This window comes from Anguilla anguilla, chromosome 7 (genome assembly GCF_013347855.1).
Source record: "Anguilla anguilla isolate fAngAng1 chromosome 7, fAngAng1.pri, whole genome shotgun sequence".
In the NCBI taxonomy this organism is placed as follows: Eukaryota; Metazoa; Chordata; class Actinopteri; order Anguilliformes; family Anguillidae; genus Anguilla; species Anguilla anguilla.
This window is the reverse complement of record NC_049207.1, coordinates 136,324-153,027: the sequence shown is the minus strand read 5'-3', so window position 1 is coordinate 153,027 and position 16,704 is coordinate 136,324. Positions and strand designations below refer to the sequence as shown.

General features: G+C 44.5%; 2 protein-coding genes across 3 annotated transcripts in view; both read right to left on the bottom strand.

Annotated features, from left to right (window-relative positions):
• Positions 1–314: 314 nt before the first annotated feature.
• Positions 315–10,745, bottom strand: LOC118231373 (leukotriene B4 receptor 1-like). 2 transcript variants are annotated; one of them, XM_035425109.1, is made up of 5 exons: positions 9,273–10,745; positions 4,769–5,449; positions 4,420–4,620; positions 3,714–3,757; positions 315–1,678 (listed from the first exon to the last, which is right to left on the bottom strand). In XM_035425109.1, the coding sequence occupies exons 1-5, from the start codon at positions 9,351–9,353 to the stop codon at positions 1,333–1,335; spliced, it is 1,353 nt and encodes a 450-aa protein (XP_035281000.1). In that variant the 5' UTR covers positions 9,354–10,745; the 3' UTR covers positions 315–1,332. The 2 variants fall into 2 exon arrangements, with proteins under 2 accessions (XP_035281000.1, XP_035281001.1); XM_035425110.1 differs by lacking the exon at positions 9,273–10,745 and adding an exon at positions 9,132–9,264.
• Positions 10,746–13,976: 3,231 nt separating this feature from the next.
• arhgef11 (Rho guanine nucleotide exchange factor (GEF) 11) overlaps positions 13,977–16,704 on the bottom strand; it is a 30,915-nt gene continuing 28,187 nt past the window's right edge. The window contains exons 39-41 of the mRNA XM_035425108.1: positions 16,102–16,358; positions 15,494–15,614; positions 13,977–15,179 (exon numbers count right to left, since the gene is read on the bottom strand). Coding sequence (XP_035280999.1) covers positions 15,130–15,179; positions 15,494–15,614; positions 16,102–16,358 — 428 coding nt within the window. The 3' untranslated portion in view covers positions 13,977–15,129. The remainder of the gene's footprint in view (positions 15,180–15,493; positions 15,615–16,101; positions 16,359–16,704) is intronic.

Below are 16,704 nucleotides of genomic sequence, written 5' to 3'. Positions count from 1 at the left end.
CGTATTGCTATCCTTGTGAGGACTTCCCATTGACTACATTCATACTGTTACCTCTAACCCTAACCTCAATCACTACATGCCTAACCTTAACCCTAACCTTAACCTAATTGTAACCCTAACCCTAATCCTAAATCCTAACCCTAAAACAGCCTCTTGACCTTGTGGGGACCAGAAAAAGGTCTCCACAACGCATTATGTTCCTCATCTTTCTATCCGTATCGGGACATTTGGTCCCTACAAAGGTAGTATTACAAGTACACACACACACACACACACTAACAGACACACGCAATCATAAGCACAGATACACAGAATAGTCCACAGGTTTGCTTATTTATTCTGCATTTATTAATTTATCATTATGTTCCTGTAACATTTAGCAGTAATGATTCTATGAATGTTTTGATGGCAAAGTTACAAAAATCAGGGACAAGATTTCAGTTGTCCTACAGCCCCGGCTGTAGGGTCAGTCGTCCCGTCCTCTGAACAGCGGGATGCGGAATGTTCCGGAAGACTGGCAGCTCACTCCCTCCTTTATTCCAGGGGATCCTTTGGAGCTCAGTACCATAGCTCAGCTGGACTGTGCAATCCCAGAATTTTAACAAGCTGTTCATTTTTATTAATTAAGTGCTTTTCATGTTTAGAGGGACTGTTTCCCTCTTAAGCCACATTATGTAAGAAAGAGCTATGCATGCCATGCAAAATAAAAATGTTCACTGTGCTGTAGTGCAAAAAATTACATAAAAAGAGGTAGCAAAATTTTTGGCTGATCAAATTGAAGACTGAGGTGAATCAATTGCTTTGCCAGTAATCTCTGAGTCTCTGTGTTAAGGTGCGTCAGTCAGCATGGTGTCTCTGTGTTAAGGTGAGTCAGTCAGCATGGTGTTTCTGTGTTAAGGTGGATCAGTCAGCATGGTGTTTCTGTGTTAAGGTGGATCAGTCAGCATGATGTTTCTGTGTTAAGGTGGGTTAGGGTAAACCATGGTCTGGTGGTCTCGGTTGGTCTTAGGGTTGCACCCATGACTGTTGGCCCGTTACCTTTGCTCCTCTAGTTATGCTGAGACAGACTTATTCTGCTGGGTCTATTCGGCTGAGCACCTCCTGCAGACACGGTTGGCACAGGTCCAGCTCCATGCCCATCCCCTGCCTGACAGTACCACCTGTTCACCTTCCAGTTCTTTTGTGTTTGGACCCCCCACTTGTGAAATGGTTGGGAGACCTTGCAGTCCATATACCCTCAGATGTGTGCTGCACACCTCCCAAAACAAATCACAACCTGCAGCATTGGAGGGATTGAGGGAAAGTGAGATTGAGGGAGAGGGAGGAGCGTCATTATGTCCCATTCTGCCTGCTGTCAGACAGCAGGGAGCTGGTTGTGGGGATGGAGCCAAGTGCAGGGAGAGTGGTGGGGCTGAGGGCGGAGCTGGGGGCGGGGCTTCTTGAGGAATCTGTCTCTCTGTCTTTGAGCCCGAGAGCTGCCTGGTCTCGGCTGGCCTTACGGACCTTCCTGGTGCCGGGGTCCACCGCCATCAGCTCAAACAGCCGGGCCATGAAGCTGAGGCCCTCCTGCTGCATGTAGGCCTTCCCCGCGAAGGCGTAGAGCACCGGGTTTGCACTGCTGCTAATGAAGGCTAGCGCAGAGGTCACTGCCCGGCAGGACTTCCCAATATTGTCCAACCTGCAGGGGGCAACAGAGTCACTGTTTATAAAGCACAGACTCACTGTTTATAAAGCACACAGTCACTGTTTATAAAGCACTGAGTCACTGTTACAAAAAGTCATGTGTAATCTCTGCCCATGGCTTGTCCTAGCATTGCTATGCTGACGACACACAACTCTTTCTCTCCTTCTCCCCATCGTAAATGGTAAATGGACTGCATTTTTATAGCGCTTTTATCCAAAGCGCTTTACAATTGATGCCTCTCATTCGCCAGAGCAGTTGGGGGTTGTGTCTTGCTCAGGGACACTTCGACACGCCCAGGGCGGGGTTTGAACCGGCAACCCTCCGACTGCCAGACAATCGGTCTTACCTCCTGAGCTATGTCGCCCCACATCGGACACACAAGTCCCTGCCCACATCACCGCCTGCCTGAGGGATATCCAGAGCTGGATGGACAATCACCACCTGAAGCTCAACCTGGGTAAAACGGAGCTAATCTTCATTCCTGCTTTAACCTCTCCTCTCCTTGATTTTTCCATTACCCTAGGGGACACCTTAGTGACGTCATTAGCCTGTGCCAAGAATCTAGGAGTGGTGATGGACAACAGGCTGTCCCTCTCCAAGAACATCGCAGCGGCAAGCCGGGCATGCAGATTCTTCCTGTACAACATCTGGAGAATCCGCCCCTTTCTCACCACCTACTCAACCCAGCTCCTGATCCAAGCAATGGTACTATTCCACCTGGACTACTGCAACTCTCTTGTGGCTGGACTACTGGAATCTGCCATCAGACCCCTGCAACTCATTCAGAAGGCTGCAGCTCATCTGGTCTTCAACCTCCCCAGACACTCCCACATCACTCCCCTGCTCACTACCCTCCACTGGTTGCTTGTTATGGCTCGCATCAAATTTAAAACATTGGTCCTAGTATACCAGGCAGTCAAGGGACCAGCCCCAGCATACCTCCATAAGATCTTCAAACCCTACATGCCAGCCAGACCCCTCCGTTCCGCTACCTCAGGACACTTGGCACCTTCCCCTCTTCGCACTTGCGCTTCCCGGTCACGTCTCCTGTCTGTCTCGGCTCCACGATGGTGGAATGACCTTCCCATGGAAGTCAGAACAGCTGAGACCCTGACCACCTTCAAACAACGACTGAAGACTCACCTATTCAGGCTACATTACATTACATTACATTCATTTGGCAGACGCTTTTATCCAAAGCGACGTACAAAAAAGTGCATTTCATGGTCGTAGACAACTGCTGAACACGGGTTCAGTAAGGTACAATACTTATTTTGAACAGCTATTTCTAGCCGAGAACAATGAACACTATTCTGGCCTAACATCTGCAAAGCCAACTAGGCAGAAGAATAAGCTACAGTATTAGGACAAATACAAATTACCAAGAAGTACAGGGATGGGGCAACATGTAACAAGTGACAGGAAAAAGGTTTTTTTTTTTTTTTTTTTTAATATTATTATACAGCGTGGTGGTGGTTAGTCCAGGTATAGTCTGAAGAGATGAGTCTTCAGGCCACGGCGGAAGATGGATAGTGAGGGGGAGGTTCGGAGAGGGACGGGGAGTTCGTTCCACCACTGGGAAGCTAGGGTGGAGAAGCTCTGTGATCCCTTTGGGCGGGTGGGAGGGGTTACAAGGCTACACCTCTCCCCATCCCTCCCTACCTCCCTGTAGTCTCTAATTTACTATATAATCTTAGGGTTGTAGCTAGGTAAGCTGTTTATCTTAGTTGACTTAGTTGAGTAGGCACTAGTACAATAGGTATTGCTTGTTTTATTTGCATAGACTGCTTTGTTGCTGTTTTTTGTTGTGTTAATCAGATTAACCTACAGGGTCCAAGTTAAACTACACGGTCGTTCCCTGCCCTTGGAACTGTACTTCCCTCTAGGATTTTCAACACACTTGCTCCTGGTTTTGGTTATACACTTTGTTGTACGTGGCTCTGGATAAGAGCGTCTGCCAAATGCCTGTAATGTAATGTAATGTACACAAAGTTCCAAGTTACTGATGCACACAGGCTTTGGTACGTACCTTGACCTGAGGGGTGAGGAGATCGGAAAGATTTGCGCTACAACCTGGAGATACAGAGAGACTTTATATACAGAGAGACTTCATATCTCACACACACACACACACACACACACACACACTACACACACTACACACACTCACACTACACACACTCACACACATACTCACACACACACAAACACACACACTCACTCACTCACACACATACACACACATACTCACACACACACAAACATACACACTCACTCACACACTCAGTCATGCACACACACACACACTCACTCACGCACACACACACACTCACACACATCCTCACACACACTCACGCACACACACATACACACACACGCACACAAACAAACATACACACTCACACACACATACACACTCACTCACGCACACTCACACACACACAAACACACACACACTCACTCACTCACACACACACACACACAAACATACACTCACTCACACACTCAGTCATGCACACACACACACACACTCGCACACATACTCACACACACTCACTCACGCACATACACACTCATACTCACACACACACTCACAAAAACACACACACTCACTCACACACTCACACAAACACACACACTCACTCACACTCTCACTCACACACATACATACTCACTCACGCACATTTACACACACACAAACACACACACATACACACACATACACACACACACACCTGCACCATGTTGTTGACGTGATAAGGTAGCCAGAACAGGCCGAAGGTGGTGATGATGGCGAGGATGAGCTTCTCGCTGCGGATTCTGCGGTGGAAGCGTGTTTGTTGGATGCGGCGCAGGATGCACACGTAGCTGCAGATGATCACGCCGTACGGGATCACAAAGCCCATCACCGTCTCTGTGGTGTACTGGCCAATCAGCTGCACACAGGGGACACCCATGCAGTAAACACAGCATCAGGCAAGGGGACACTCAGCAGCTCACAGAGAGAGGAAGGAAGGAGGGAAGAAAGGGGAACAAAGGAAACTGAAAGAAGGAATACAGAAGGACGTAGCCCCTGTCACTCACATGTCGTGGCGGGCTGTGATTGGGTACACACACCAGGCGGGGTTTCTCCTTGTCACCAGCGTCCATCCTCTCCTCCCGGAACAGCAGGGCTGGCAGGGACAGGAGCAGCACCAGCGGCCACAGCACCACCAGCAGGTGCAGTACAGTCCTGCGGTCAGCCAGGGCGCGTCCACACCGCGGCTTCACCACAACAACCAGCCGGTGCAGACTCAGGAGCATGATGAGCAGGATGGAGGCGTACATGTTGGAGCAGCACAGGAAGAACAGCACCTTGCACATGATGTTCCCAAACACCCAGCTCTGCTTGACCAGGTACACCACAAAGAAGACAGTGAGGGCCACAAGGAAGCCGTCAGCACAGGCCAGGTTGAGGATGAGGAGAGTGGTAATGGAGCGCTTGCGTGCGCGTGCCAGGATGCTCCAGATGATGAAGATGTTCCCAGGCAAACCCAGGAGGAAGACCAGGCTGAGGATGAGCGCCCCCACCAGGGCAGATGTGTCATTGCTCACTACGCTCCTGTCCTCTGGGGGCTGGCTGCCGGTGGAGTTGAAGAGGAGGGGGATGGAGGTGGGGTGGGTGGCATGCAGAGAGGCAGCAGAGGTGGAGTGGGAGGAGAAAGAGGGAGAGAGGGAGGAGGAGAAGAAGGTGTGGTTTACGGCCATCATTTGTGGTGCGGAGTGCTAGAGAGAGGGAGAGAGGTATTCTGCTGTTACCCACTGAATAAAGCTTATAAACAAACCTGCTTCTATTGAAGCAACACTATTATAACTGTGCTCTGACAGTAATATGCAAACCCTTTCTGTGTAAACATGAGAGTTGTTCTAAAGCCAGTTTGGACAAGTATCCAGCTCTTACAAAGAAATGAGATAAAGCGGGCATGGGGAGACTTTCAGTAAAGTGTTAGTGTAACCGCACGTCACAAGCCTGCATTGGATTTCAGATACATAGAGCAGTGTTCTCCATCCCTGTGTTCTTCAATGTGCAGTCTTCCAAGAAAACTTGGCAAGAAAGTTCTTCACAAGTACGCAAGTCCAAACTTGACATTTTTGGTGTTGAGAAGCACCCCCAACAAGTACTTCAGTGTGCTTCCAGTAAGAGAGAAATGGCCAGATTGTGCAAATGTAAGCACACAGATGCACAGCAGCAATGTCCTGTGTGTTGGAGCATTTTCCACAAAATATGAGTCCATTTATGAACCCTAACCCAGGCTAGGGTTACCCACTGACTCAGATTAATGCTGCAGGTTCAGCAGGACTGGTCCCACCATTCATCTGAAGTGACTGTTGAGAATGGCTTGGAGTTTCTGATAGGCTGACCAGATGGCCTCTCTTTCCTTTTATTGCATACCTGTGTTATTAAATGCCATGTTTTGCACAAGATAGTATGAATCAAAGCAGTTATAGTGTTAACTTGCCTCGTATCTTACTCCAATGCTCCCATTAGCCAATGCTCTCGAATAGGCCTATATTATTTATGAGAACACAATGGAAAATTTGCTTAATTTTAGTTTCAAATTATTTGAACTAATAAAATCACTTTAAATCAACATTTTGTGTGAAATTATTGATTGATTTCTTTCGTAACTGACCATACACTGCTACACACTGACCATAAACTCCTACACACTGACCATACACTGCTACACACTGACCATAAACTACTACACACTGACCTTACACTACTACACACTGACCATACACTCCTACACACTGACCATAAACTCCTAAACACTGACCTTACACTCCTACACACTGACCATAAACTCCTACACACTGTACGGGGCGACATAGCTCAGGAGGTAAGACCGATTGTCTGGCAGTCGGAGGGTTGCCGGTTCAAACCCCGCCCTGGGCATGTCGAAGTGTCCTTGAGCAAGACACCTAACCCCTAACTGCTCTGGCGAATGAGAGGCATCAATTGTAAAGCGCTTTGGATAAAAGCGCTATATAAATGCAGTCCATTTACCATTTACCATTTACCACTGACCATACACTCCTACACACTGACCTTACACAACTACACACTGACCATACACAGCTACACACTGACCTTACACGACTACACACTGACCATACACTACTACACACTGATCTTACACTGCAACACACAGACCTTACACTACTACACACTGAACATACACTCCTACACACAGACCTTACACTCCTACACTGACCATACACTGCTACACACTGACCTTACACTACTACACACTGACCTTACACTCCTACACTGACTACACACTGCTACACACTGACCTTACACTACGACAAACTGACCATACACTGCTACACGCACACACATTCACAAGCCCTCTGTCTCACACACACATACATCAAGTGGAAACTTTTTCATACATATATATAGTGGAACAAGCAAACATAAAAATATGTTTATTTTTTTAATCTAGCTGTTCCAACAGTCAATGCCCTTGTTAAAATGTTCAGCACTCTGAATACTAAACACAAGCGATACTGCGTGCTAGAACCCCTCACTTACCCTACATACAAAATATATTTAATGTGATTTAATTTAATAATTATTGAAAATTGTTGAAAATGAGAATTATCAATTAAATTGCCAAATTCATTTAGGTCAGCCTATATAAACCAGTGGAATCAACCAACATGTCAAAACAAGCTCTATATCAGGTTTTAAGATTTAATAATTGAATCCAATACGAAGAAGTCAGTTAGATTAATGAATTGAAATCATACATTCTGTATTGAATGCGGGCTCAGTCACTACTTCTAAATGACAAAATAGAAGACATTATACAAAACATTAAACAATTACTTTGGTAATACCAGAAAAGAGAGAGAGAGACAGATAAGGCAGAGCTTCTCAAAGTGTTACCCAATTCCAGTTTAAGCGCCACAGGATGAAAGGAAACCAGCTAAAAACACACAACCAAGGAACCACCACCAAAATAAAAAGAGAGAAACTCTTCTTCTCCGGAACCAACCGCAACACAACACAACTTTCTCCTGTGACCATCTTAAATACCTTACCCAGCATAGCTTGAGGATGTTTTGCCCTGATTGGGTGATGCTGAGTTAAGGTTTAGGAGGGAAGGGAAGGGGGGTCAGACTCATTTATGACAAGGACTGGCCTACCTAAAAGCTGACCATGTACTTATTGATCAATGTGAACTTATGTTGGTGGAAGCAGGGGTAAGCACTATGCTATTATTATCAAAAGATTCCGAATGAATTCTCATTCTAACAAGATCAAACATGAATATGTAAAGGAGGTAATTCAGTTCAGCTCTTGAGTACCTATAAAAATCATGGAAGTTTATCTCTGGTGTGACAACATGATGATTTCTGTAGACAGATCAATGTCACAGTTGCCCAGGTGTAACCTCCACCTTCTGTTAAAATATTTTCAATATAACAAAACCAAATCATACCACGTTGGTTTCTGCTTGAAACTGGAACTGGTTCTAAAAATTCAACTATCAGTCCTCAACACCATTATCTGTATAAACTTTAAGATTTTCACTCAGTCACTTAAATATCACAGATTGCATTCAAATTTAAAGGGGAATGTTAGGCATTTAGCCATGCAGGGTCTCTGACCCCAGATATGGTGTCCTGTGTCTTCTGTTTGTCTCTTCTGAGACAAACTCTGCAGGCAGTGAGACCCATAGATCGTCTGCCTAGATTAGGGTATCAGAGAATTTTAAATTGCCCCAATCACATTTGCTTTGATGCTTTTGGATGGGAGGGCATGCCACATTCTTAGAAACAATATAATATTGTATGGAATTCACTGTTTCTCTCCCTAAGGCCATAATCTAAGCACTACATATCTGGCGATATATACATACACACGCATATATATATATATATATATATATACTCACATTGATATACATATGAAAAACTCTTATACACAGCACACTGTCATATATAACATATCCAAACACACACACAGTACTCACTCACACACAGCACAGTCATATATAACATATCCAAACACACACACTGTACTCACTCACACAGCAGTCATATATAACATATCCAAACACACACACAGTACTCACTCACACACAGCACAGTCATATATAACATATCCAAACACACACACAGTACTCACTCACACACAGCACAGTCATATATAACATATCCAAACACACACACAGTACTCACTCACACACAGCACAGTCATATATAACATATCCAAACACACACACAGTACTCACTCACACACAGCACAGAGTTGGTAAAATTGTGAAGTCAGCGGGGAAAGGGGAGGGAGAACATGCTGAAGCATGTCTGTCTCCTCAGCCTCAGCCAAAGGTGCAACACACAACACCCAGTACTCAAACCAGCAAGCTTCAGGTAAATGGAAGGCACCTACCTGGTCGCAGTGCTAACTGTGGTAGAGTGGAGGAAAGCCCACAGATATCCTACTGTAGCAAATAACACTAATCTGCGTAATGCTTCACCTCCCAGAACATACTTCATCAGGCTGAACTCATTATCTGGTTGATCATCTCACCTGGCTGATCACCTGTCTCTCTGTCTTCCTGTTCTGGTTATTTCCTCTTTCTGGACTTAGTGTGCTCTCTCTTCCTGCCATCCCTCTTTATCTCACTGAGAGAGCGGAGGTGTGTCTTTCTTTCCTTGTATTTCTGTTCCTGAGTCACACACACACACACACACACATGCCCACACACACAAATGTCAGTACTGCCCAGACAGGTGAATCAGGCTTGAGACAGCGGCTCCTCCCTCTCCTGATTTTCGCAATCTCTGCTCCACATCATCCTTCCTGTACCAGTGCCAGAAGGCTTAAAGTCACTTGTAAAGACTGCAAAAAAAACTTATATAAATCTGATATGAGAAACAAAAATCTAGGCCCTCATTACAAAGTTAGATGCCAAAATGGTGATTGCTTTATAAGATGGAACCTCTGCAACAACCCAATGCTCATAGCTCATATTCGGGCATGCCAGTGGCGATTGTGGTTAGGGTTAGGGTTAGGGTTAGCCCCGCAGGGGGACAGACGCTGCAACCCCAGCTGGCTGATTCAGCACCTGTAAAAGTCCCCCACTTCATCCGAGTTGCACACCACAAACGATGATTAGACTTCCAATGTAGGGAGATAAATGCCTTAAAGTTTGATGTAGACATAAGTGATTGATTGAAAAGGGAGCTGTTTGACATGCAGATTTAGAGTCAGACTGAAGATACGCACTGGACTGTCATGTATGGAGTCAATTTAGTGCCAAAAGTATTGTCCGTGTAGGAAAAAAATTGCACGCGTAAAAAAAAAATTGTAGGCGTAGATGTGGAAATGTTTCTCGTGTTCAAAAAAATAAATAAATAAAATCAAACGCATTTTTCTGAATTGTAAACGAAAGGGTTAGCTAACAGCCACAGCTAACGTTAGCTAAGCTAGCTACCTACCTAATAATGAAGATAAAGGTATGATAGGCTAGAGCTAGCTGTTTACAGAAACTCCTTCGGTATCCGCTTGACTAGACACTGTGAACAGCTGGATATATGACTGAGCTAAATAGTTAACTTTAGTAACTTAAGCAGCAATCCATCCATCAGCAATCGGCCATGTTCTTTCTAAATAAATTTGACTTGACTTCCCTAGTAAATGATGATGTGCATGCCTTGGGGAAGTAAATACGGTGCATACAAATGACGAATTTGTCCGAGTGACCAATAAAGTCGCCCCCTTCCCTTAACCCCGCCTTCACGTCAAAATCGTGACAAAACTCCAAGCGCGAGAAAAACAGAATCGTAATCGTAAAAAATGAAATCGTAGGCCTACTCGTAAAAAATTAAATCGGGGGGTAGTACTTTCCAAAAGTACTGGAACTTTTGGGGTGGGGCGCAAGCGTTGAAAATGTCTGATTGGTCGACGACTCGCAGTGTTTTTTTTCAACCGCCATTTTTAAAAATCTGCAGCCGCAAACAGATTTATTTTCATAATAACTTGAAATCAAACATGTATGTTATGCGGCGCAGTAGCCTACTTTTGGTTATAGCCTGCCAACGTCTTGGAATTATAACGTGTGCTCTTCTGTTCTTTTCTTGCTTTAGTATTCGTTTTATAAAATGTTAAGCGTTGGTGCTGGGACAGCATATTACGTAAAACATTCAAACGGTTTAATTTGGTTGCTGAATATTTTCTTCCGGGGTTTCTTTGTTAGCCCGTTGTAATTGACTCAAAACGTTTGATACAGTTATGCGAGGTATGCGGGAGTTCTGCGTAATTTACATTGGTGATACAGTAAAAGCAAACTGGAAATCACCTTCTGCACTTTTTGTCAGGGTAAAATAACAGGTTAATTCTAGTAATTGTCCCTTTTGCTTTTTCAGACTGCCATAATTTTACTCTGCCATTCTTCAATTCCACAAAAAGACCAGGAAGACTATGGACTCATTTATGGTGCATGGTTCGCATCTGGAGGGCACACTTCGCTGCTCGGCTAGCAGTAACTTCGAAGGAAAGCAAACGGTGGCTGTACCATTGCTAATTTAAATTTTCAGGCAAGTCCGAGTTTTCTATTCTTGTCATTTTGCGATTAGCCTATATGGAATTGACGATGAGAAGGTAATCAAACAGCAAATTGTTTACAACATGTGCATGTTTTCTGCTGTTGTTGCCAGTTATATTGGAAATGTGAATGCATTCTGTCGCCTCGGATGTCAAGATATGAAAGTGAATGTTCGCATAAAAACATAATGAATGTGTTTGAGAGGATATATAAAACAGTTACAATCTGACTATTGGCCTGTTATATCCTATTTGTTGCATAACAATGGTCCAAGTTCAACTACCAACGACAGTTTTGCTTGACAACGGTAAAATATGCCCAAATGGCTGCAGAAGAATATTTCAATTCCAGGTGATTAAATCGATAAAAATCAATAAATACAAAAGTAACCATATATAGTCATTGTTGGTAACCCGTTGTATATAAGTGGAATAAACCCCTCCGGGCTGTCCCGGTTATTAGAAAATAATGTAGGCTACTTCGGTGGTAGTATGGGGTTACAGAAGAAATCATAGGACAGATGGACCGACTGTATATATGTCTATGGTCGAGATGGTCTAAAACTAAGTCTCCCATAAATCTTCCCTTTTCAAATCAGCAAAATGTATTCAATTGGATCGTTGTCATGGCACCGGCAGGGGTTTCTGTGGTGATCTGTCGTTCCGACCCGCGCAATTTAAAATTCGATTTAACAGCCATTTAAAAATGCACTCACAATTTCCCAAACTAACTCTTTCATTGACAGAAAGTCTGTCATCGGTAGCCTACCGAGGACAACCAATGTCAAGTGAGAAAAGAAGTCTATCGAGGCTTTTGGTTATTTTGGCACGTCCCAAGAGACAGGCCAGCCTAGAACGGATAGGGGTTGCTGCACGCATGCAGCCGCAGCGAGAGGACCCTTGTTCCTAGATGAAACGCTAGATGGCAGTGTTTGCGGCTATTTGAATTGAGAAATTGTGAAACGAATACAAAAATAGAGACGTAAATATATTACGTTTTGGCAACGACTCATTTTTACGTTTTGTTAGACAGTGAACATCGCCGAAATTGAAATGAATGAACAAAAAAAATAAAAAATAAAAAATAAAAAAAACAGAAGAGACCGTCAGATTAATGCTTTTTTGCAATTGTTTATGTAACATTTACACATGCTCAGGAGCTATTGTATGATACGAACATTTTCCTGAATGAACTTGACTCTTGAAAACTTTCATGAATACCACATTTCTTGTGTAAACATCGGTACAATTTACAAAGAAATGTATTTTTACTCAGCTTGATAAATGTTGTTTTTAAGAATTTTGTTTACAAAGTGGAACAATTAAATCCATAGCTTGCCGTAGTGATTAACTAGCTCCCTAGGCACAGAAAACTAGCTATCAACACACCGCAAAACTAACGCTCACGTGCGAATGAACATGCAACCAAGAGCGTGACGCATGGAGCAGGGTTCTAACGTAGGAGCTCTGGCTCCTGGCGAGCGTCTATAAATAGCACATACTTAAAAAGATTCGTTTTCTCTAGGCAATCGTATTTGTGTAAAATAATATATTTCTTCTTGAGCATAATTATAGTTCATTAGCTGAATTGTTTATTTCACAGAGCCCTCTTTGTTCATGGTGTGAACTCCTGGAAAAGCTACTATACAAACAGTAATTAGAATAATTTCTGTTTTTAAAATACAGGTTTCTTTGGGAAGAGAGGGTATCTACAGTCAGAGCTGCACAGATCCAGGGAACTCAGCCTATCAAGTAGCTCAGGGGGCCGTATCCAGCCTATCAGGTAGCTCAGGGGGCTGTATCCAGCCTATCAGGTAGCTCAGGGGGCCGTATCCAGCCTATCAGGTAGCTCAGGGGGCTGTATCCAGCCTATCAGGTTGCTCAGGGGGCAGTATCCAGCCTAAAAATGCCTGTAATTTATCAGGTAGCACAGGGTATCTGATCAGGTACCTCATGTCTTTCAGTGTCATATAGAAATCAAAAGTGTGTGGATATAAAATGGCCACTACCCATCTCTCTGACACGAGTGGGTACTCTGCTGATATTATGGATGAGACTCTGTTAAACACCCAGACTCTTCACTTTTTTCTTATAATTGTTATTTTATTGTTTTTTGTTGTAATTGTATTTCGATCTATTAAATTCCAACTCTTGGTATGAATTAAACATTCATACCTAGAGTTGTTCTTAATTTTGAGTAACCACCCAAATGAAGCATCTACGATGGTGGAATGACCTCCCCCTGGAGGTCAGAACAGCTAAGACACTGACCCATTTCAAGCGACAACTGAAGACTCACCTCTTCAGGCTGCACCTCTCCCCATCCCTCCCTACCCCCCTGTAAATGACTGTAAGCTTAGGGTTGTAACTAGGCAGCTGTTTCGTAGGTGACTTAGGTGCATTAACTGTCTTAACTACTGCTTGTACTTTTTCCATAGACTGCGTTGTTGCCGTTCTCGTTGTGTTAGTGTTAATCAGTTTAACCTTCAGGGTCCAAGTTGAACTATGCAGTTGTTCCCTGCACTTGGACCGGTACTTCTCTCTAGGGTTTTCGTCATACTTGTTCCTGGTTATGGTTATACACTTTGTTGTACGTCGCTTTGAATAAGAGCGTCTGCCAAATGCCTGTAATGTAATGTAATCTAGAATGTAGTGCAATTCTATGATCATCAGACATGACTGCAGCGCTGAAACATTACTTCATCCTTTTATTTTAATTTCTGAAAATGTTAGTTCACTCTCCCGACTGTACAGCTAACAGTCTCAACTGAGGGAGAAATATTTTACATAATTATTCATCCTATCTACAATTAAACAAAATGAGAAAAATTGAAGTTACATAAATTTCATAAAACAAAGGATTGTATTATACAACTCTGAGAGAGATCCTAAAAGACAATCAATGAGTCCTGCAGTTTGCAGAGACAGACAGAGAGAGGAGGGCACGAGGAAGATATGAGACATGGAGTGAAAAATGTAAAGGCAGGAAAAAGGGAAAGAGAGAGAGAAGGAGAGGAGAGGCCAGCACTGCAATGTAGTAACCAGGAATAGCTGAGGCAGGGAGATGGAGCTGCTGCTTAAAGTGCATCAGATACCAAGGGCTCCAGAACCCTATCCCCTCACCATTAAACCTGTCCCTCACCGTTAACCCCACCCCTCACCGTTAACCCCACCCCTAACCGATAACCCCGCCCCTAACCGATAACCAGCCTGAAATATAAGGACAGTGCGGACAGAGTCAGTTCCCTGCATAAGTACTTCAGTGGGAGGGTCCATTAGTGTATTTCAGAACCACGAAAGGCTCCGTTCTGCATGCTCTCCCCCAACCGGCCCAACTAACCCAATCACAGGCGTGTCCCCAATCTGTCTGTCAGAGGTCAGTCCTTCATTGGAAACAGGGTCCTCCACCATTTCTGTTCCAGTATCCAGTGCAGTGATTAGTACTGCTGACTGAAGGCTGTGTCTGTCAAGGCCAGAAGCATTGTGGGTAAAATACTGCATATCCTGTGAGACTTCTCTAACAGCCAGCCTCCTGTGGCTCCTTCTCAAAGTGTCACTCAGGCTCATGCAGTAATGTCATCACCCCAAAAACAGCAGTCTCTTCATAGACAGGTCCTTAAGATCCGGATGGGTCTCCATATTTATACATTTTTGTGCATGTGTGTGAGCTCGCAAGTCTGTGTTGTGTGTTTGTGTGTGTGCTTCTGAATGTATGTGGACATGAGTGTGTGTGCGCGTGTGTGTAAGCATGTGTGTGTGTGTGTGCATGTGAGCGTGCGTGTGTGTGTTTGTGTGTAAGCGTGTGTGTGTGTGTGTTGGAAGTTTTCACTGCATTAGACACTCAAAATCCAGTGGATTGGATCTCTGGCTGGATTAGGCTGCAATCCTTTCCTGAAAATAATAAACACACACACACACAGGCACACACACACATGCATATGCACACACAATGAGAGAGCAAGAAACAGGAATACAAAACAGTGAAAATAGCTTCATTATTCTATCATTTGAGTTTCAGTAAAATATAGGCATTGGCTTCAGTCAATAGAGTAACTCTCATTCTCCATTTGTTAATAAAACTGAGCTTTACTACACTGAGCTGAACTTACAGGGTGACCGGATAAGGCCCAGACAGAAAGAGAGAGAAACAAACAGACAGACAGACAGACAGAGAGAGAGGCAGGCAGACAGACAGACAGACTCACCACGCTGCTCAATTGAGGTTCTCTCATCAGTAGGTGTGGTCTGCACATTGTCACCTGACACATGATTGGCAGGCTGATCTGTCAGTGTTAGAAGAAGCTGATAATGGGCGGCCTCTATTTCCTGAGAGAGAGGGAGAGAGAAAGAGAGAGGGACGGCGGAGAGAGAGGGGGAGTGAGAGAGGGAGTGAGAGAGAGAAAGACAAAGAGAGACAGAGGGAGGGGGGGAGAGAGAGAGAGGAAGAGAGAAGTAGAGAGAGAGAGAGAGAGGGAGAACGATGAAACTGACTGACGTGCCTACAGGGCACTCTGGATATGTCCACATGTTACTAGCCAAGTTAAGTTTCAAAAACTTCCATGAAAATGATGATTATGTATTTTTTCCATACAAATAATGTGTGTGTCTGTGTGCATGTGGGTGTGTGTGTATGTCTGTGGGTGTGTGTGTGTGCGTGTGTGTCTGTGTGTGTGTGTGTGTGTGTGTGGGTGTGTGTGTGTGCCTGTATGCGTGTGCGTGTGGGTGTGTGTGTCTGTGTGCGTGTGGGTGTGTGTGTCTGTGCGCATGTGGGTGTGTGTCTGTGTCTGTGTGTGTGTGGCTGTGTGCATCTAACCCGTAGCTGCTGCAGTTTCTCCATCAGCTGTTCTATGGTGTTGAATATCTCCTCCACACTGCCGATCAAAGGCCTCTGCACCACAAGCTGTGATTGGCTCTGTTTGACAGCCTGCCTGTCATTTTCATCCTGTGATTGGCCAAGAGGATAAGGGCTGGGTGTGTCCTGATGTTGCCCCTGGAAGGGGGGTGATGTGCTGGCCTCCTCTGTTTGGGTCCCACCCAGTTCCTGGGGCAGAACCAGGTAGAACGTGTTCCCTGGAGCGAAGCACAGGCACTCTGATCAACATTTACTGACTACATCTACAGAGACAGAGTCACATTTACTGACTAATCAAGCTGCACACAGCCACATTTACTAATCTCCAGACCAATCTAGTTACACATAACCACATTTCTTGACTAATCTACAGACCAATCTAGCTACACAAAGCCACGTTTACTGACTAATCTACTGACATACAGAAACGTTTACAGACAAACCTACTGACACAGCAGGGTTTTTCCTGCATAAAGAAACATAATGGGCAATGTTGAACCCTGTTTGGACAGTGCTGTGCGCAGAGGATCACCATCATCTGAACACGCCCTGGCAGCACAGCTC

Coding starts and splice junctions, on each gene's coding strand:
- LOC118231373 (XM_035425109.1), bottom strand. CDS start 9,353: ATGGCAGGAAGAGAGAGCACACTAAGTCCAGAAAGAGGAAATAACCAG. Junction 3,758..4,419: donor ACGTCAACAACATGGTGCAG/GTGTGTGTGTGT, acceptor CTGTATCTCCAG/GTTGTAGCGCAAATCTTTCC. Junction 1,679..3,713: donor TCCTCACCCCTCAGGTCAAG/GTACGTACCAAA, acceptor TGCCCCCTGCAG/GTTGGACAATATTGGGAAGT.